General features: G+C 42.0%; 1 protein-coding gene across 1 annotated transcript in view; it reads left to right on the top strand.

Annotated features, from left to right (window-relative positions):
• The first annotated feature begins 12,365 nt into the window (after positions 1–12,365).
• The window catches only part of ehbp1 (EH domain binding protein 1), a 187,637-nt gene continuing 177,351 nt past the window's right edge, over positions 12,366–22,651 (top strand). The window contains 2 exon segments of the mRNA XM_080481503.1: positions 12,366–12,752; positions 13,307–13,777. Of these exon segments, the coding sequence (XP_080337629.1) occupies positions 13,674–13,777 (104 nt within the window). The 5' untranslated portion in view covers positions 12,366–12,752; positions 13,307–13,673.

Raw genomic sequence — 22,651 nt, 5'->3', positions numbered from 1 at the left:
CCTGCAGGGTCGATCAGCTGCAGAGGAAATGTCTGTGAGAGGTGCAATAAAGAAAACCTCAATAATGCTGAGTCATTCAAGAGAGTTGAAGCATCTCTCACGCTGAACTTTTGACTCTGCAGCAAACTTCTCCGTCACAAGCAACACTGCAGCAGTTCCAGACACTGTCCCTCAGATCTTCTTGGATCAGAAATCTAGTTTGTATCTCAAAAGATTTTCCCCCTCATCAGAACCTCCAACGTCGGATTTCTTGAGAAAACGTAATTTTTCCTCTGAACTGAAGCGTTGAGTCTTGGACGGCGCGGCCTGTGTTTACGTTCGTTAAATCCCGAGAAGACGACCTCGTGACTTTAAACAGGGAGACACTTCCTCTTCCCTCACACACAAACACCACAGTCTCTCCCTCCCTCAACAATTACAATCAAAGCCCCCGAGGACCGGCTCCGCGAACCCGTCTGACCCTTCGTCGTCTTCCAGGACAAAGACTCTGGTCTCAGTCGAACTTTTTCATTGAGACGTTTTGAGACGAGAAGTCCATTAAGAAGCAGTGAAAGCCCTGCAGTGTCGGAGCGGATCTCCTCACATCTGGATGCGTTTCTGGATTAAGCTCCTAACGGCCGACGTCAGAGGGAGATATTTGTCAAAGTGTCAGAGATTGTGATTCCGCACTTTCACCACCTCTCAGGAAGACGTCCATTTCAAAAGGGACGGGTGTTATAAACACGGTCCTCGCTGCCGAAATCTGACATCGATTGATGACCAATGAGGAAGACTGAATGGCTGAATAAACACTGACACTGAATGAAGCTGGATTTTCACTTAAAGTACCTAGAAACTTTAGTTCCAGGTACTTTAACCACAACGCAAAGGCCCACAACGGACGAGCACAAAGCGGGCTAAAGATTAGGCTCCACTGCTGAGGATTCCCGTTGTGGCCGTCACCGTATTCAAAGTCCAACGTGTTGGAAAGAACATTCGTCATTCAATCAACCAGAAAGTTCCGCTCTAAATCAACAAACTGACCAAATACTGAGAAGAAGAGGAGAGTTCTTATTCAGAGAGGAAAACTATGAAGGCAACAGCAGGTCTGTGACGTGGTTAAACCCCTGAGGAGTCCCGCAATCCTTTTCTAATACGCGGAATTTGCTCGTCTCATTACTGCCCCCCAACTGTGACGAGTGGTACTGCTCCGTTGGTCGTTATCCTCAAGTTTCCAGGAGACTCGTGTATTTTTAAAAAAAAAAAGCATCTGGGAAAAGCAATGAACTTTAATCCACTGCACAAATACTAACATCCATCCCAGCTTTTAACAGAACAAATTTACTTCTGGAGTCACTTTTTGTACCCACTGAAAAAGTATTACCCCCGACTGCAACGTTGCACTTTCAAAAAGGTTCAAGAAGCTTTTAGTGCTGGTGTGAAAACACGAGCAACAATAGGCGCAGGAACTTTATGGGTTCCATTCAGAGAACGACCTAAAACTAGAGATTCTTTTGGCCGGAATGCAGCTTTTGTTTGCCGCTGACGGGAATGACAGGTCACGTGATGTGAGAACGTCACTCCAGGAATGATCTACTGAAGCTTTGCACGGATAAAAACAAGAGCCAACTTGATATTGTACACACACACACACACACACACACACACACACACACACACACACACACACACACACACACACACACACACACACACACACACACACACACACACACACACACACACACACACACACACACACGTGTAAGCTGATCTATTAACGGGAGGCACTGCAGTTAATATCTGACAGGCAAAATCTGCAAAACAGTTTTGTGCAAAATCAACCTTCAGCAGAGACGCTGAGAGAAACATCATCAACTGGCTTGTAATTAATGATATATGTTCTGTGTTCTTTACCTTTTAATCTTTTTAAAATCTCCTTTCCCCGCAGTACAGTTTAGTACGATTTATACAGGGTCTTAATATACCAGTACTGTGAGTGTCTCTACCAAATGAATCATTTTGCATTCTTTCAAACTAATAAAAAAAAACAGAGTGACTCAGTTAAAAGATATGTGAAAATAATCACATTAAGCTGGAACAGCAATAGTGCCTCAGGTAATGAATCACCTCCCATTTGCCCCCCCACAAGAAAGCGACCGGGACCACCGAAAGAGGAACAGCAGCTTTATTGATTTCACCATATTAGACACGTCCTGAGGTGTTGATTAATTACGTCTGGCTGTGAAACCTTTAATGACTCTCTCCAGCCGCCGCGCCGCTAATTAACAAGCCATAAAAAAAAAAAAAGGGGGGCAGACGGAAGCGTCTAATCTTGGCTGGTGGAGGTGGAACTCACAAGGAAGCCATTCTGCACTCAGTGCGCCTGAGTGGGCTCCCAAAAAGCCCCAAGACAGTCATCCGGGGACTAATTTAGCCTTTGTGCTGGTGGTGTGAATGGAAGTAGAGAGGAGAGTAACTGGAGAGCGACTCGTCTGCTGTCACTGTTCATTCGGCCGGCCGACACTGGCTCCACACTTGTCCGCTAATGATCCCGCAGCAGTGAGCTGATTTAGTGCCGGCGATCTGTCGTTCTGTCTCTCTTTCTTCTCTCCATCCGGGGGAGGTTAACATAGCATGGGGGCTATTTCCCGCCGTTATACTCCTGTGGTTTTCACATAAGTTACTCTAATGTTTTAGCTGTTTCTTTGACTTTTTCCTGTCGGCTCCGAACTCCGGATGTTATTTCAACCAACAGCACTGGACAATCCCGCTGCCAGGAGTTGAGACTTAGAATGTCTTTTTCAACCAAAAACACTCATTTTAACCGCGACTCACTAAGTCTAAAGGCCCCCGTATACTCCCTTTTGAACCCATAAGAACAAGAAGAAAATTCGGCAGTGACGTCAGCCAGCAGTAGAAAAAAAAAAGCTTTTTCGGCAGGACTGTTCATACTCCGATCAGAAGCTGCCGAACTCGCAGGCCACGCCCCCTCGCAGCAGGCACAAGTCTGTGAAGCGGCGTTTAAACTTTTCAACTGCTCAGTTTATTTCTGGCCTCCAGTGCTTTCAGAAATACATTTCTCTGAACTTTTTCAGTTATAAAAAAGGTTTTGTCCGAGCGCGACGTCAGTCCAGTTTTAACTACAGGAGCTGACAGCTGTTCGTGATGCGTTCAGGTGCATCACGTCAGCCTACACTCCGACATTTTAACGAGCTGCGGCGCTCGTACAGTAGCGCTGTTACAAGCTAAATATGATTAAAATATTATCGATAGTCATGAGCGAACTAGAACACGCATGCGCAGGACACGGCAGTGCAGAAGTTTCGGCAGTGCGGCTCCTACATAGTTCGGCCAGGGCGGTTGGCACAGCCCAAACAAATTTGTTCGGCCAGAGGGAGCTGGCCGAAGGAAATGACGTCATTTTTTTTCGACAGGACCCCGCACTGCCGAACTTTCGTCTTGTTCTTATGGAGTATGAAGAGGCCTTTAGGATCATATGCAGCTATTGTTTCTAAATTCGTCACCATTGCTTTCAGGTTTGGTCATATGTAAAGCATCTTGTGTCGATATGCCAAGTCAAGTCAACTTTATTTATAGAGCATCTTAAAACAACAAGTGCTTTACATAATAATATGAAAAAGACAAAAACAAACTAAATAATAATAATAATAATAAAAGAAAAGATAATAATAATAATAAAGACTAGGACTAAAACAAAAATACAGTTAAACAATACAAATAATAAAACAGTTAAATTGGCAAAAAAATAAAACAGGCGTAGTTTCAAACATGGATAAAAGCCAGGAAATAAAAGTAGGTCTTAATATTGGTTTCAAAAGTGAAGGAGATTGTCTGACGATATGGGACCAAATAAGTGAGCCTGCCTCGACCTGATGCAACAGTTTTAATAAAAACATTTAAGCTGACAAAAATAGCAGCATATTTGTTATTTCGAACCTGTTTATTCGACAACGTTTCAAGTGAAAACACATTGGGGTTTTTTTTGCATTTTCGTTTAATAACGGTTTGGTGTGTACCAGGCAACGTTTTGAAAACGATGTTCTTTTACACGGAAACGGCACAAACGCTGAAAATGACATCGTTAGCATGTCAGTATATACGCCAAAAACATCAACAATGGCGAGTATACGGATGGGTTTTACATTGTCACTTGAAAACGTGTAATCGGGGCCTTGGTTATATGCTTTTACCTCAAAACTTGATTTATATAAATAAAAAAATGTGGATCTCGGGCTGTTTTGCAGACTCACAGTCCCGTTTTGTCAGTTTAGCTCGACAGTATTTTTGTTGAACTCATCGATGTGTGCTGGTGGAATAATTCAGACCTGCTGCTCTCAGCAGACGACGGGATTTCAAACCACCTGGTTTTGTGACCATTGTGAAGATCGTGGCGGCGTGGCGGCGGCGGCGGCCGGGGCTCACGGTAAGCAGAAACATGGAAAAGTGACGTATTGACTGCTGCTATCAGCAGCCAGCAGGCCATGCATAATCAGCAGCATGTTTTTCTAAAGAGGAGAAGTGATTCTTCAAACTGAGGATCGTTGAGTCTGCTCACAGCCCCCCCCCCCCCCCCCCCCCCCCCCACACACACACACACACACACTCACTGTGGCTTTAATTTCACACAGATCTGATCAATGCTCAGATGTGTGTAAATTGGTAATTTGCTATCCCCGAAAGTCCATCGCTCGGCGGAAGAAAGAGGAAGATTTCATTTAATTCTGATTTCAGAGTGAAGTGCTTTGATTCAGTCTCGGTGACTCGCACACAAAGACTGAATTCAAAGCCTCTGGAATAAAAGCATCAGTCTTAAGAGCTTGATGTACATTATGAAAACCTTATCAACCTTCTTATCTACCATGAACTCTGTTATATATGATTGAGGGGGTGCAGTGGTGTAGTGGGTAGCTCTCTCACCTCACGAAAGAAAATCCTCAGTTTGGGTTCATGCTGATAAATTCATTTAAAACACGTAATGTGATCGTTACGGCCGCGGCTCCATGTGGGAAAAAGTGAACGTAACATGAAAACCAGAAGGAAACTGGATCAACAAAGCTATTATTTATTGTCCTCACTTCTGATCAAATATAATGAAAAACCGCCGCAAAAGGGGACGAGCAACAGCTGATTAAATTCACACCACAAGGAAGTTCACACAAGGATCAAATCCACATTTGTGGTTTGATGGCCGTGATGAAGGCCGAGAGGAAGTCACCACGCCCAAGGTCCATCCATGAAAACAGCGAGGCTTCCTGTAACCGAGCAGCGAGGCCCAGATACGGATCAGACCCTCTGCCATGAATCAGGATGGTACGCTCAAAAAAACACGAGATGTTTATCAGGCCCTGCAAGCAGATCGCTCACATTTCCTCAGAGAAGCAGGGACAAACATGAGCCAGAGGAGGGAAAACATGACGCCAAGTTCAGTCATCAAATCTCAGTCTCTTATCTTTGCTTTTGAATTCTTGTTCAATTAAGTAAATGCATTTCTGGTGTATTTGCAACTCAACAGTATCCCAAGTATTAGATAGTTTTCTATTGTGAGTGCATCACAAGATAAGCTGAAAATGTTGGATTTTGGAGTTTTTAGGAGTCTTGTGGAGCCATTGCAGTGGAAAAACGTTGTCTGCCTTATTGGTAGGTTCGAAAAGTGTTACCATACCTCCCAGGGCAACGCTGACCTTTTGTTGGGTTTTCACATTTCTCAAGGAAATTGTCGCAATAGATTCAGAAAGCTTTATAAGAATTCAGAAATGCATTAAAATAAATCAAATAACACTGTCAACAAGAGAGAAAACAAGACCATAAATAATGAAAAACAATACAGAACTTCTATTTAAAGGCAAATATATCCACAATATGAACAGAGAACCGTAACAATAAGTTACATAACTACTTCAAGCTGCAGTAAACACTAATGTCTTCAGCAAACAAGTGAAAATACATAATTTTTGCTGTTTTGTTTCAGAAAAGTTGACACAGCAACGTTTTAAAAACGATGTCAGTTTAACCCAGAAATGCTTAAAACGTGGAAGTGAGCATGTTGGGCCACTAGTGGGTGCTGTTTGCTTTTTAAATGAAAACACACACACACACATGCTTGCAGAGAACAATACGCCATAAACAAAGAGCGTACACGGACATTCTAGTGGACATACGACCAAGTTGGACTGCTGTTACGGTGACTGTCAAAATAAAACTACCAATTCCCAGGAGAATATGGACTGGGAGTCTTGACCCAACGGAGAAAACATTGTTCTGATTGTCCATCTACTGAGCACGTGCAGAACAATTGACTCTGCCCGGGTTGCACATGCACAGTGGCAGCATATTCGAAAAATTGCATTTCCCCCCTGTTTCCATGGAGACGGAGTTGGAGCATTTTCGAAAACTTCCACCTTGGGAGCCGTTTTCAGAAAGTTGACTCCGAGCTCTGTTGTCAAATTAACAGGCCTCTGAAACACAATGAAAGTTGCGCGTTTGCACTTGAAAACGTTAAAGTGGCGAGAAAGATTGACGGATGACTTATCGTGAGTTTCCAGAAGTGATCAAACAGGATCTCTTCTTTCGAGGTCAGGAATCAAAACTCCCGCCTGACAGAGGTCATGTCATGTTAAACTGTTCTCTAAGGTCACCTGCCATCGGTTTGGATCAATACAACGAGCCTCTGTCTGTTGGTTTTAAGAGCTCGTGCTCTACTTCTTATCATTATTATTTTGGGTTTAACGGCAGTTTGCATCCATAAAGTTGCATTACCGCCACCTGCTGGTTCCAGTTAGACTAGTCCACACTGTTCCCACCCCTTAAAAAAAAAAAAAACCTGTTCCAAGGGTTGATGAGCTCCTGTTCTATGATTCCTGCTCGCAGCAGCCTGCATGTTTTCAACAGTTCTGTTTTTCCCGTCTTCACTAACTCCTAACAGCCGGTCACCTGCTACAAGGATAAATTGTTTCAGAGCAGGTCAAAGAAAAGCATTTTGAGACACTTTGTGGAAATGATTGCTTCGGCTCGCCGTGAAAAGTACGAGGCCCCGGCCGGTGATTTCTCCCCTCTTCCTCACCCCGCACTGCCACTGGTGAGCCTTTTGGCTGTCTGTGCTCCCCTGAAGTGGTTCACACTCTCCGGGCTTCTATCTAAAGGACTCCGCTTTGTTAGCAGCTCTTCTCAAGTGGTCCGACACAAACGGCCGCGGACGCCGAGCTTCCAGAGCCGGCTAGCTCGTCCTGGAGGACGTGGATTTCTCGGCTCGGCACAGAGGGGGAACAGAGCGAGTCGGCGCACGGCTGAATGTAATGAAGTAATGAAAAGAGACGGAAGGTGCGAAACGTACACAAAGAAAACAACAACAGCACATCGATATCAAGCCCACAATCAGCACTTCTCTTTTAATGAATATCGTCTGTGCAGCAGGGATGCAAATGAAAAAATTGATCGTGATTTGGGGACTAAAGGTTTGTGTTGAAGAAGGACAAAAGTACAAACATCTAAACAGGAATATTTTAGCCCAGTGGTGCTCAACTGCGTCACATTTTTCACCCATCGTAACCCGTTAGTGGCGAACTGCGACTCAAATCAAGTAAAATATCAAACTTCTCGGAATTATTGGATTAAAATAGGGTGAAATTTTTATCCGAGACACACACGGAAACAAGTTTGATGATAAGTGATGAAAATGACGAGTCAATGCGGATTCCTCTGTTATGCTCAATTAGCTGAAGAATTAAAACAAAACTCTTATAAGCAACTTTAGCGTTTCTTAACCGACTCCGCCATGTTTTCATGCAAGATTATGAAATAAAATCGACCTGTACAGAAACATAGGTGTCATTTAAAACTACATATCATCGATGTCTATAACGGAGCAACGCCTCGCTGCACAAAATACACACTTTTGTCCTCTATTGTCCTCATTAGAATAAAAACCATCGCGGAGATTCTTTTTCCTTGGAGTGCTGAATTAACACACGGGAGTAAACTTTGTGATGTTTAAGATTTCTATTTCAATTGTCTATTTCTGCCATTTTCTTTGCCCAGGAAAAGTCCGGCGAGACATTTCTTGGTCACGACCCTCCAGTTGAGACTCGCTGTCCTCAGCACCCTGCCTGCGTTCTATTTCAGATTCTTTCAATTCCTCGGGTCGGTATCTAGAAACCAAACATCCTTTTTTTGTTGTTTTTTTTTGGGGGCCAAATAGGACAAATCTCAGTTGGTGGGTGATGATGCTCCTTTTTTTTTTTTTTTCAAATTTCCATTTGCGGCTTCACTTTATGAGAGAGAAATGTATTTGCGCAATAAACAGCTCCCCGGAGCAGCATTAACGATTTTTACAGCCATTATGGGACAAAATGTTTATCGTTGTTTTTGAGATCGTGAACATTTGCATTTTGTTTTCATGAATAAAACAAAAGGAAATTAAAGGATCATAATGTGGCCGTCACTGATGAACGCATAGGAGGGAAGAGCTATGGAGCTAATGAACAGGGTCACACTCCACCTGTGCCTCCGCAACACACACTTTCTTCCACGCAGGCGCACACACACACACACACACACACACACACACACACACACACACACACACACACACACACACACACACACACACACACACACACACACACACACACACACACACACACACACACACACACACACACACCAGCAGACCCGTCAACCCCTCCATGTGTTATTTATGAAATGAGGCCTTCGCTGACATGTGGGCCGACACACAAAAGCGTCGTTTAGCACCGGGGTCATTTGTCACATCAAAGCATTCATGGACGCCGGGAGGGAGGCTCTCGGTAATCTGTCAGAGAGAAATGTAAACAGACGACAGCGAGCGGCGGGATCAGCAGGCCCCCCTGCTGTCAAATCCACTCTGACCCTAAACCCCCAAATTGTTTTCAGTTAGTCGAACCCAGAAGAAAGCTGATGTGGAGGAGTGATCAGTGCCCTGATGGTCACAAATATAAGAGTTTTTAATCACAGCTGCAGTGACGTCTGGTTCACAAATACTCCAGCCTGTAAGAAAACGTGTGTATGGATGAACATTTAAAAAAAAAAAAAAATTCCCTTTTTAAAGAAAGACATATGAAGATAGACTTAGACCTTTAGTGTAACACATGCTTGCTTGTGCTGATTTGTTGGGCTTCTCTGTAAGAGTGCCCTGAAATGACTTTGTTGTATTTGGCGTTATTTAAATAAAGTTGAATTGAATTGAATTGAATTAACAAAAACTATGATCCGGTCCTTTGTTGGGAATATGTATTTATATCATCTATAATCAATGATCAGCCTGATTCTGACTTGTATTTTGATTTTGACTTCTATTATAACACAACTTTTGATTGTTATTTTCAACTTTTACATCTTTAAGTCTGACGTGTCTTTTTGAAAACCACTCCAGATTTTAAATTGTGACTCAGCATATTGATGTTGCTCCTGATCCAAGATTTGACACTGGATTCTGATTTTTCCCTCTGATTTAAATTCTGATTTTACAGTTTGACTTTGCATAATTATGTCAATTCTGCTTTTGCAATGTTTTTTTGTTTTTTTTTACCAAACGTCTATCCATTTCCTAATTTTAATTTTAAATCGGATTCAGCATTATGATTTTTATGCTGATTATGGAGTAAAATTTTTATTCTGAATCCTGTTTCTGAATCATGTTGCTGATTTTACCCGTCTGGAGCTGGTTGATGAATTGTAATTCAGATTTAGCATGTCAATCCGAAATAGATCTGGTTTTGAATTTCACCTTTTGTACTGAAGCCCGACTCTGATTTGGGATTTTTCAATGTGACCTTATCCGATCTGATCCTAGACTTGAATATTTAATCTCATTCAGCTCACTGCGTCTCACAAATAAGTTTTTCATTCAATTCATTTTCTATAAATAAAACTAAAATCTTCCGGGATGTTTCGGAGCGACCCAGATTCTGGACAGATCTAAAGAGCAGATTTTTTTTTTTTCTGTGTTTCTTTGTTCTCTTTGGAGAAACTTGGAGTTCACTGAAGGAGCAGATGTGGCTCATGGGAGAAGATTTATAGCTACACAGTCCAACAGACATGCCACAAATGAGCTTTTATTTATTGTATCTGCAGTCAGACATTTACCATCCAGGCCCTTCCAAAGAGAAAAAAATAAAAGAAGAGAAAAATAAATCCTCCATCCTGCATGCAGCTTATGACCCTGAGCAACATATAAAAGGATAAGATATCAATTTCCTGTTATTATGCCCGTATCTTTTCAGAGATTAAATTAATCTACCTCATACTGTATTTCCCTCAGCAGCGCTGGCTTCCTTCCTCCTGACTCTCCTCTGCTGCTCTGCATTTACAGTCCTGTGGTTAACAAGAGGGTGTGAAGGATGCACCAGTGTGTGTGTGTGTGTGTGTGTGTGAGGAGGGGCTATTGATTTCTAAAGGAGACAAGGTGTTTTATTTCCTCTCAACATGTGAAAAAGCCCCTCTGGCATCCAGTGGTACAAGGTTAACGCTCACTTATTAATGCCACAGGATCAGGAGGAGGAAGCCCGGCCTTCATTAGGACCGACCCGAGGGCTTCAGCTGGGACTGTGAACTCAGATCTGCTCCCACTTCTCAATGTGATGCAACAGCAACCCAGAAATGCCTCATGAATCTGTAAACAATCTGTAAATGGCACAAGAGTCGCACCAATGGCTGGAGCCCGAGGGCGTCCCTTCTGCCTGCAGTTATGCAGGCAGCAGATGAAATGATGGGGAGGAGAAGATCATCAAGCCCAACCAGGTCCACGCAAAACAAGAGCAGAGACGCCAGAATCAGCCTTCAGAATAAAAGCACGGCCTCTTTAATCCAGTGACGTGAAAAAAAAAAGCAGATTAACTGGTGTCAAGAGGTTAGAAAATTACAATTACTGGTACTTTTTCTTTTTTTTCTTAATGAAACTTGTTCATGATACTGGAACACTAAATCAATGAACAGAAACGAATTGTTTGAGTACCTATAAAGTCATTAAAAAAGACTTTAAGTAACTTCCTACCCCTTTTCGGACATGTTGAATTAGACGTATAGATTTCTTTGCTTTTGTATGTATTTGTATATGTTCATGACATATCTGAAAAATTAAAACAATAACCTAGTATTTCTACAATATGCAACAGTTCTGGAATTTGTCAAGATTCTAAAATGTGTGTGAATTTTAGATTTACATTCTTTATGTTCCAGAATGTGTCAGAGTTCGAGAATATGTTGGGGTTTTAGAATTTGTCTAATATCAATAATTTGTCAGAGTTCTAGAATGTGTGAGAGCTGTGGATGTCTAGGTTCTAGGAAGTATATAAATTCTACAATTTCCTGTAGTTCTAGAATGTATGAGATATCCAGAATTAAAAGAACGTGTGTGTGTTTTAGTGTTTGTCAGAGTTCTGGAATGTGGGAGAGTTCAAACATTTGTCCGAATTCTGAAACGTGCGAGTTTTAGATTTAGATTCCAAAGGTTTGTCTAAATTCATCATTTGTCAGAGTTCTGGGAAGTGGGGGAGATCAAGAGCTCTGGAATTTGATGTGGTTGGCACAATGAGCAATTCAATAGTCTTTCTTGTCGTTTAATGTGTATTTTTCCAGGTCAACTCACAAAAATACTCATTAAATGACAAGAAAATTGCTATGATACAAAATGAAAATAGATAGTGTGCAGAGGTCTTGACAATATTTTTCTGTTACTATCTTTTTTGTGCGGGGTTTTCTTCATTTCCTTAATTTTTGCACGTTAATGTTCTTGTCATTTAAACAACAAGAACATTGCAATTATACAAAATGAAAATTATAAACAAAACACAATTTAGTCATTTTGTGTGTAGGGTTATTTACACTATTGTTCTGTTATCATATATTTTTAGTTTTATTTCTTGATTTATTCAATTTTTGCACATACATTTTCTTGTCATTTAAACTACTACTAAGAAAATTGCTATTATATAAAATGGAAATAAATATCATAAAAGACTAATTTATTCATTTTGTGTGTATAGTTTATTACAATATTGTTCTGTTACGACTTTTTTTTTTGTTTTTTCTTAATTTATTCCAATTTGTTTGTTAATTTTCTTGTGGTTTAAACAAGAAGAAAATTGCTGTTATACAATATGAAAATAAATATTGTACGAAACACAAATGTATTAATTTTGTTCGTATAGTTCATTACAATATATGTAATGAACTATACGCTGAACTCTTATTACAAAATTTTTTTTTTTTTCATTTATTCCATTTGTTAATTTTGTTGTCGTTTAAACGACAGCAAAACTGTTATTGTATAAAAAATGAAATAAACGAAGACGATGCAGTAAAATGTAGGCGCAGCCTCCGTGACCGGAAGTCTTTGTTCGTGTCCTCCAGCTTGACGCTCCTCACTCGATCCGATCCCTCAAACTATCGCTAACTATCGGACTACTTTCCTGCGGGAACCAGCAACCGGGAGACCCGGGCTGCCTTCTCTGAATACCCGTTCCCGTACAGACACCAGCCAGAGTGTTTCGTTCTCCGGTGTTCCCGTGTCGGAGCTCACCTGTGGAGTTAAATGTCTCCGCTGGAAGCGAACGCTTTCCGTGGCGGCTAGCCGCCGATGCTAGCGCCGTTAGCTCGCTATATGGGGGTAATTAGCTAGCGAAGCTCCGGTTAAGTCCTCGCACACGGCTCTTCTTCCTCCTCCTCCTCCTCCTTCTCCTCCTCCTCCTCTCTATCAGTGTCTCCTGGAAAATGAGGTGAGTGTCAACCCGGTACAGTTAACCCAGTTTTCCCTCCTCCGCCGTGTTCCGCCGTTAGCCTCGGAGCCGTTTCATCCCGGTTAACGGCTCGGACTATTCCCTGGATCTCCTCCTTCATCCCCTGTTTACAACGTGTTTATAGCGGCTTCGGTTCCCCCTCGTGCGGTTATTGTCGTGGCCGCTGGTTAAAAGGTTCGTTTTACTGCGATGTCACGCCTCGTACGTGCATGTTTTAGCAGGTAAATCCATATTTGTGAGCGTTAGCCCCCCAACCCCCCCCCCCCCCCCCCCCCCCCCGCCCGCCTACCTCCCTCCGTGCTGCTGGTGTCGGGGCTCCTCTCCACATTCTTGCACATTAACAAAGTGTAACGATGTCGATAAAAGTGGGTTTGTTGTTGCATGTGCAGACCTCCGGCCGGTGATAACGGGACGGCGGCTGCAGGCAGCCAGCATCCCTGCACAGAGGAGGCTTTCAGAAGGGGTTTACTTGACGCCAGGTTCTTTTTGTACAATCTGCCTCTCTCACTCTCTCCTTTTCCTCCCTTTTGCAGGAGGATCACACCAGATGGAAATAAGATATTTATACCCAATGGATTACTCATCACTGCTTCCCAAATGATGTAGCGCGTCTCCTCATGGCATCATGATCGCAGTCAAATTAGACCTGGACTACTGCCGCAGAGATTCCTCTCCTTTACGCGTGGATTTATCAGGCAGTCTTTAAAGAGCGCCAGTCAAGCCCGGATGCTTTTTTCCCCTCCCAACGTGGCTGTGGTGAAATATTGACTATGTGTCTGTGCAGGTTGGGAATGCCGAGATTCATATAAACGATAGGAGTGACTTGGTACAAAGGAATCCCAAAGAAGGAAGCCCGGATCGGGATAGGCACACAGGAAACCACCCCGTTCCCTGAGAAACATGGCTTCGGTGTGGAAGAGGCTGCAGCGTGTGGGGAAGCACGCGTCCAAATTCCAGTTCGTGGCTTCATATCAGGAATTAATGGTGGAGTGCACTAAGAAATGGTGAGTTTCCTTGGCTTAAAGGCAGGAGCGGATCACAGCGCTGTCATTAAAGCCTCATGAAAACTGCGTGTCTCTGTGTGTGCTGGAATGTTGAGCTTGTTCCTGGTGGCCATAATTCACACACACACACACACACACACACACACACACACACACACACACACACACACACACACACACACACACACACACACACACACACACACACACACACACACACACACACACACACACACACACACACACACACACACACACACACACACACACACATACACACACGCGAACACAGCCTCTTTAGTGTGCAGGCATGTCTGTACGCTGGGAGGGGCCCAACTGCCTTGTAAAATCGTAATGTTTTTTTTTTTTCATTCTTTCTCTCTTCACCAGTGTTGAATTTGCTCGAGTATTCAGCAAGACAGATTTCCCTTCAAATAGAAGAGCTGGCTTCAAGCTGCCCTCACACTGTTTTGATGCTCTGAAGCAAAAGACTGAAACTGAATGTGACTCTTGAGAAATACACTAGTTAATATCGCAGTTTTTTTTAAGCTTGTCAGCTGTGTTGTTGGAATTGCTTCCAACAGTGTGTCATGGTCTTTCATGACCGCCATCGCCATTGGTGTGTGAGAATGATTGAATGTGACACTTCAGACTGCTGAATAAGTGTTTCTTATGTGTCTCCTTAATTCTCGTCCCAACATTTCTAAATCATATTGATCTGAAGAAACTAATGGAACTCTCTTCAGTTTTTCCCCATCATCATACCGTGGCCAAGATTCTAAAACTAATAAATTGTTGTTTTCTCAATTGAAATTCCCCCAACGTTACTGTATTACTGGGTTAAAAATTGCTAGATAAACCACACTGATTAAAATTAAAGACATAAAGTACTTTTCATTAAATTCACATATATCCTCGTGGTCGAGGTGCACAGTCACAATTTGGCCCTCTGTTCGTGTGGATGAAATCTTTGCAGCCCTCATACTGCACTAGATACATAAATGTGTTGATGAGTTTGTAATTTGGACTGGAGAAAAGCAGATAAGCCAACACACTGGCGCACAGGTTATACCACCATTCATTTATCTTCGTTTCCACACCTGCTGGAACTAAACTTTGAACCCCACGTTTTTACCAATTATGTGCAAGGATCTAACCTGGAAGCTGTTGGTGCTGCTGCATTTGTGTGTTTGTGAATGGATGAATGTGAAGAATCGGGTGAAGCTCGCTCAGACTGCTGAAGCAGTAAAATAGATTTTATAAGCAGATATAAAGATGCTGATACAAACACTTTTCTCCACCTTTGTGATTTACCGATAAATCCAATACTCTAACTTAATCGTAATAGATGTTATGAGTGGGAAGATTAAATGTAAACTCAAGAAAGTCAGATAAATCAAATTTCCACTACACACTGTGCAATTTTAACAATCTTATAAGTTCACTGCCAGCCACACGGCTACATGAATCTAATAATGAAAATGCAAGCTGAATCGCAGCCTATGACATACTTGAGTCGACATGATTGTACAAGAATAAAATGTCATAAGTGTGCGCCGTGCATTCACAAAAAAGAATCTTGTGAAACATGAAGGGAGCCCTCACCTCTTATGGCATTTATCTGTTTGGAGGGAAATCCCCCGAAAGTTTTTGTTTACATCCAACATGCTTCTTTTGCCGCTTTTTGCCGTCGTAGCTGTAAAGCGTCTTTTTAGGTTTAGCGCCAGAGTGATCTGTACGTCATTTATCACTGCGTTTATTTTTTTATTTATGTTTTTCAGATAAGCACATGTGTAAGGTACATGCAGTATCCTTATACATACATTTTAAATACCCACTAAGAAGGACATAAAGAAAACCCCTCAAAAAACTAAACAACAAAAAAGAGACCCTCCTATTATTATAGTCTCATACTGCATTTCTGTTGGTTAGTTAGTTGACGCAGGTCGCAGCAGCAGTCACCATCCCCCCAATTTTATGAAGTTTATGATTCCTCTACACCTGGTTCATTAAGGATGTAGTCACAGAAGATTTGCACCTCAACACAGCAGTACAAAAGAAAGAGACACTCCGGGATGTTTAAAATACCAGCTGGACGTCTAATGGTCTGAAACAAAATGCAGAATATCAGACATTTTGTTATCAACTTGTGGAGGTGTGCACCGGTCCAAAAAGGATGAGATTAGTCTTCCTGATCAGTGTTAGTTTGTCCCTGCTGTCTCAACCAGAAGCTGTGTGAGAATTTCTTGATGTCTGTCAGTTTCACTGACAGAATCTGCCCTCTCTAATCGAATCTGTCAACGTGACCGACAGCCTTTCAAATTTCCTGTCATTGTTGATACATTTCGGTTTTTGGCAGATAATATTTGGTTACCACAACCTCTGGTCTCAGCCACGGGATCAGTTTGATACCAGATTGTGCCAGATCACAATCTGTACCATCCAAACATCCATTTTCTGGACCGCTTTGTCCAACTTTTTGTCATGGAGCGGTGGAGTCCATCCCAGCTGACTCTTGATGAAGGCAGGGTGTAGCCTGGACAGATTGTCACGCCATTGTGAACTCAGAGAGACAGTAACACACATACACTCGCATCCACAGGGAGTTTAGAGTCACAAGATCAAACATTAACACATCCTGTTGCTCTGTTTGACCCATCGCTGATCACATTACTGAGCGGCCCTTTCTTCTATTTTCCTTATTTAAAACAATTTTTTCTCCTCTGGCTACAACCGCAGCGTAGAAGAACAACCCCAAAATATTCCTCAAGTGTCAACATAATGAATGAAAGAGCTGGTGGAGCTCTCGGGCGTGTTTTCAGTGGTGAAGATAGAGTGGAGAGATAGGCGGACATACTCTACACCTCTCTGCCTGCAGCTATTTGTCCTGTAATGAGGGAAAAGCCGAGGCTTGTAAGGCAAAGATGTAGCCCGCGGACACGGTTACTCAAGTGGTTGGCCGTAGGCGGGGCCAACGCAGCCCCGCAGAGCTTCGACCTGGGACAGATGTTAACGTGTTGGAGAATGGAATGAGAAAAATGTACATCTCTTCCCAGAGCAAAGGGTGGGGGGGCACAAGCATGTAGCAAGCAGCACACTTTGTTTTGCAATCTAAGGAGAGCTCTTCTTACCCGTTATTAAATGGTAGTCACATGAATATACATCCATTTTTGTTATACGCTTCAGTTTATATCCATGGCTGTGCAAGAAAACTGTTTTGCCAACCGTTAAGGGACAATGAGTGCTCAGATTCTCCTCAAACACCAGCTTGCTGAACATAAAGGTCTGGTGTCGTGTTGAGGTTGGATCATGTTCATTTCTGGTTGCAGTTTGTGAAGCATCAAGTTTTTGATGCTGCCTTTCATCTTAAATGTCAGCTTCACTGTTTAAATAACGTCCGGTGTGAGATGTCAGTCTTCACATCCCCGGTGTTGCTGAGCGTGTTGCCTCAGGGTCTTTGTCTGTCACCCACTCAATGTTTGTGTGTTTAAAAAAGGAAGAAGGAGAAGAAAAAAAAAGCGTTGGCGTTTGGTTAGGGCCTTCCTTACACTTCATCAGCACGGTATGTTGTTTTTGCACTGGGATTTTTCCATCTCAAAGCTAGAAAACGGTCCAGAGAGCTCAAATAAAACCTAAATCCTGAATCCCGCAGAAGTGACCCTCAAGCTTAATTTCTGCAGTCAATAACAGGAAGAAAAGCCGAAGGCTCATTTTGTATTGGGACTGCGTGTGACCATACATCAAGCTTTGGGTGCTTTGAATGTACATTGTGTGAAATATAAAAGCATTTTTCACACTTGGCTTACACTCAAAGGCTCAGTGGAATAATCTCCAAAGTCGAGATAGTTTTGGCGAACACTTCGATCAATGTAAAGGGTAAGAAGTTCAAAGATGGTTGGTTCTCCATGTGCTTTTGGCCGCTTGATGCCTTTTGTCATGAGAATGTGGGTTTAGCTTGTTTGAATTCAAGTCAGGGAGAATAAATGTTGCTGAGATTTTCTACGACACGTTTGAAAGCCACCTTTTTTCACATCTTGCGGCGCGTTCACGCGAGTCCTGTTTGGTCCGCTTCTAGCAGACGAGAGTTCACTTCCTGGGATACATGTTGCAATCTTTCGCTGTCCACTTTCTATTTCGGTGGTGCTGCATTGCTTTTGCTTACAGGGCAACATGCCGGATAGCTCACTGCCTTGCCTGTTACTCATGAAAAAGTAATTGGGTTTGAATCCAGAAGTACAGCAGAACCAAAACGATGCAATATATTTCTTGTTGCCACAATTTTTTTCTGATATATCAGTCAGCTTTCACAAGAGTAGTGGGGAAAATGAACGAAACCGAATGAAGTTCCAATCAAGCAGAGACTATCCTGGTCCGAAAGGAACTTTAAGCTTAGCTGTCTAATCAAACCACAACCGTTGCAGCAACTCCGAATGCCCCCCTGCAGGAGATGATGGAGATTGGTGCCATCTTGCCAAACTGCAATCAACTTTTATTGGTCAAACTGATGCCAAGTTGTCTATAATTGTGTCACAATGATGTCACCAGCTGCCTAAGACAATCGCTAAGGATGCAGTACTTAGATAGATAGTCATTTCACAGTTTCAGACAGGTTTTCCCCACTTTTACTCACATATACTCTTCTACTAACATAGAATTTTGGTTCAGTTTGCTCAGTGTTATTGTGTCCTTCCTGTTGATAGATGGAAAGGATCAGTTTTGTGTCATATTTAGTCATTTTTTCACCCCGTGCATTGGTTGCTCTGCTGTAAACCGACCTGCTGAGGAGCATTAATATTCCACTCACACTCCATTTTCAGATGCCCGAATCAATTCTGACCAACCCTTAAAACATTAATGAGTTCAGTGTTTTTGTTCGCTGCTGAAATACGGCACCATTCACTGTTGCTGCACTGCACTTCGGAGAACAATACATTGAAATTTTTAAGGAAAATAATCAGCATTTTCTGCTACAAATTATTATTGTTTATGACAAAAGTTGGACATCAACCTCCTCTCTGCATTAAAAGTAAAAATAACAATATTGATTTGAAATTTCAGTTTGCATGGCTGGTAGTTGTGATTACGTGTGGTTGATTATCACAACTGGCTGCAGATGATATGCAAGGGTGATCAATTTTCTTCTGGTTTTGTACTTTGATTCACGTGCTTATATCGGCTTCGGACAAATCTCTGACAACCACTAATCTATAATTCACTTAATCTCACGATAACATCTCGGTCCGACTTTCCCACTGAGCTTTAAAACGACTCAATGACTTTTGTGTCAGATTCTGTGATTATCTTATGCGACCTTACAGGCTGTGGACCTGTTTGTTTGACAATCTGATTCTATATTTGACAAACAATCACTTAAAGGATGAAAATGAGGAAAACAACCTGAATGTTGAAGAAAATACATTCTTGGTGTGAAGTAGAATATCTGTACTTGTTCACTTTGCTCTGGTTTATGAGGCATGAGTGAGGTTTTCTGATGTAACTAAAACATCAGGAGTCAGTTTGATGTTGTGCTTTTTGAATCAGTATCTTTCTCGCTACTCAGCACTACTTAACGGTTTTGCTTTTAAGAGTATAATTTGTGACTTTCCTCCTCTTTTTAGCTGGCGACACTCGTTGAGCTAGTTGGGGGATGCTTTTAAGACTTAGTTAATAAAAAACACAGGCATATTCACATGATTATGAATTTAGTTATGGACTCAGAGTTACGCAATAGTTTTTGTTCAGGCTTAAGCACATGCCAATAACGTTGTGATGTACCAAGTCTACCTGCTTTAATTATGAAACGTATCTTTTTCTGTGGTTTCTTAATACTTATCTGCTCATCTAAGAATTAATTCAATTATGTAACGGCCAAGGATTCACTTGTCACTTACTTCTTTGTACCCAAAGGTAATATGCCGATATATATTGCAAGCAGGGCCCTCTATTGTTTGGCAGTTTTCTTTTGACAATCTGGTCTTGAACCAAGGACATTCTAACTAATAACCTCATTAAAAGCTTATTTTTGAAGCACCTTGATTGGATCTCAGTAAGATTTGTTTTCGACTCCTCATAAGTAACCACAGAGGATTTTTACTCGACAAGCAAGGGATTTACATCATTCACCTAAATGTTTGTATTGATTGCAAAAAGTATTGTTATTGTAATTTACCTGATGTCACATGGCTTTAGTCAAAAGAGACGCTTGTTGTGTTTATGGGTGTCTCTGCGTCAGCCGAGTGAACATGTGTCTCTTTGTGCTACAGGCCCTGTGATTGGCTGTTGCTCTGCTTTTCGCTTTGTGAAAGCAGCTGTATGTGGCATTGGCACTTTAGGTGTGGGTTTGGCAGTGTTCACACTTGCAGTGTGGTTCCCTGATCTGAACCCAAGTCAAAAAGAAATAACAAATGTTGTCACTATGGTTTTGTTTTATTTTTCTCACAATTAATTTTTTTTAACATTGGACCAAAATATGTAAACATGTATTTTATTCTATTTTATTTTATTTTATTTCGTTTTTTTTTTGTGTTATTTTATTTTAACTTACAATTTTCTTTTTTAATTATTATTTTTGATTGTTTTATCGTTGGACGGAAAGGTGTAAGCAGCTACTGCTGTTAAAATCTCTGAAGAAAATTGGTTTAACGTTGAAATCAGTCACGATGAACTTTGGGCGGGGGATCTTTTAAAATCTGTTGTTTCTTTTTACAGGGTGGGTTACTGTGGCTCAGTTTAAAGATTTGGATGTTTTCCAAATGCCGTATCGGTGGTTCGATCAACATCTTGCCCTGTCCATATGTCGAAGTGTCCACTGAGGCCCAAAGTGCTCTCAATGGAAGTTCAGCATCTTGCATGCCAGTCATTGTGTGTGTGTGTGTGTGTGTGTGTGTGTGTGTGTGTGTGTGTGTGTGTGTGTGTGTGTGTGTGTGTGTGTGTGTGTGTGTGTGTGTGTGTGGGTGTGTGTGTGTGTGTGTGTGTGTGTGAATTTGAGTAACAGTGTCAAGTGCTTTGAAACTGCTGAATTGGAGAAAGTGCGCTACAGAAGTTAATTCCATGTTGCTCTTTTGTTTATACTCTCATCAGACTTTAATCGAACTGCATGAAAGTATGTCAGCAAGCCTACCGAGTTCTACTTTTTAAACAGATTCTGGTCCGAAATCTGGCACAACTTTAGTACCAACTCAGCAATCGTACATGGGTCTGTTCCACCTGGATCAAACACGATGACTGTAAGCGCATCCTTTTTTTTAAAACCCAGTTTCGGCATTCCTCTATCCCTGGGCACTGGAACTGATTGTTTATGCGTTCATTACATCTCTAATTATCCTTTCTTTCATGACTTGTCTCTAAAGGAAACACAATAGCTCAACTTTTGCATTCTTTACTTTGTTCTGTCAAAGTGTTGCGAAAGGCCAAAAGTGCATAAATGAATTCCTCAGTTCCAGTGTCAGACTGACAGCTGACTAATGGCTGTGTGTGTTTTTGAGTGAAGGTGACCAGCGTGTGTCAGGCTGTGACATGTTGCCTTCTGTCGAGCATGTGTGGGTTATGGCACGTGTCCATCATCATGTCTCTGCCAGAGCGGCGTCTTCCTGCCAACTCTTCTGAGGTGGCTCTCCATTCTATTCAAATTTGGAGGCCTTCGCAGATTTCTGAGAAAAAGTTTGGCACCAGGAGGCTGTGCCTTTGCCAGGTGATTGTAGAGAGCAGTGGTTTCTGTTGTGCAGGAATTTTGGATGAAATGGCAGGCTTTGGATTATAGTTTAGGAAAAAACAAAACTCATTTTTGGGGTGTTTTCTTGTGTTTTCAGTCGGACATTAAAGACTCCAATATTTGCCTTGTGCATTTGACTGTTTGTGTAAACATGCTCAACACGGCTGCCAGTGAAATGCCAAACTTGAGGGAAAACGTCTTTTCATAATTGAAACTGGAGTTGTTGTAATTTGCTTGCTTGCTTAATTGCAGCATTCGCTGTTGATTTAACTCTGCCAACTGGTTTGTCCTCTCAGTGCAGATTGCAGCCCCCCACCCCCCCCCCACCCCCCCGTGATTCAGTAATTGTTTTCTTGCACCAAGCACACTGATGTCATCTGGGCCAGCTCTCACACTGTCATTAATGCTCCGTTTCTCCTCTTTTTCTGCTGCTCTCTTGTCTTATCTCTTTTGTTTCTCCTGATTACTCTATCTGCAACCGTTCCTTTCTCCTTTATTTTCTTCCCTCTGCAGTGTCACTTAAAATGCTTTGCAGGGGAATTTGCCCAGTGGAGATGTTTGATGCTGCAATTATAGACACAAACAGGCATTTACCCGCTCCTCCCACATCCACGGGGTGACATGAAACATTGCTGGACTGAAGCAGCCAATGGGGTGTTAAATGTGATGAAAACTCTGCCGATGTGTCTTCCTTTGCCGCTGTGAGGCGGAGAAACATGTGGCCATGGAGGACTACTCGCCATTTATCAGCCTGTAGAGGGGTGTGGCTGTATGTGTGTCTGCATGGCAAAGCACGTCACCACAAACCCGAAATAAGCTACGGCTACTGCTTGGAAACCTGATTCTGACAAAAACCAACAACCTGCTGCAATTATTTTCGGCTCTGATAGTATTTATTTTATATATCATATTCTCTGATTTAAAGTGGCTGCCCCCCGACAATGGAAAGTTCTGTGCCGTCTGTTGGCCAGCCATCTAGTGAAGAGGCTCCTATGGCAAAGCATAATAAAATAATGCATTAAAAACGTTGATGTCTAAAAAAGGAAAAGGAAAAAACCCAAAACAATATGTTTCACAGATTGTTATTTCAGGTGCCAATAAAGTATGATAGAATAAAAAATAAGCCATGAGGCAAATGTTCACTTGTTTTTTTTATGAATTTT

Source organism: Lipophrys pholis, assembly GCF_963383615.2.
Source record: "Lipophrys pholis genome assembly, chromosome: 15".
Taxonomy (NCBI): Eukaryota; Metazoa; Chordata; class Actinopteri; order Blenniiformes; family Blenniidae; genus Lipophrys; species Lipophrys pholis.
The sequence above is the reverse complement of the archived record's forward strand: the minus strand, read 5'-3'. Positions and strand labels throughout refer to the sequence as shown.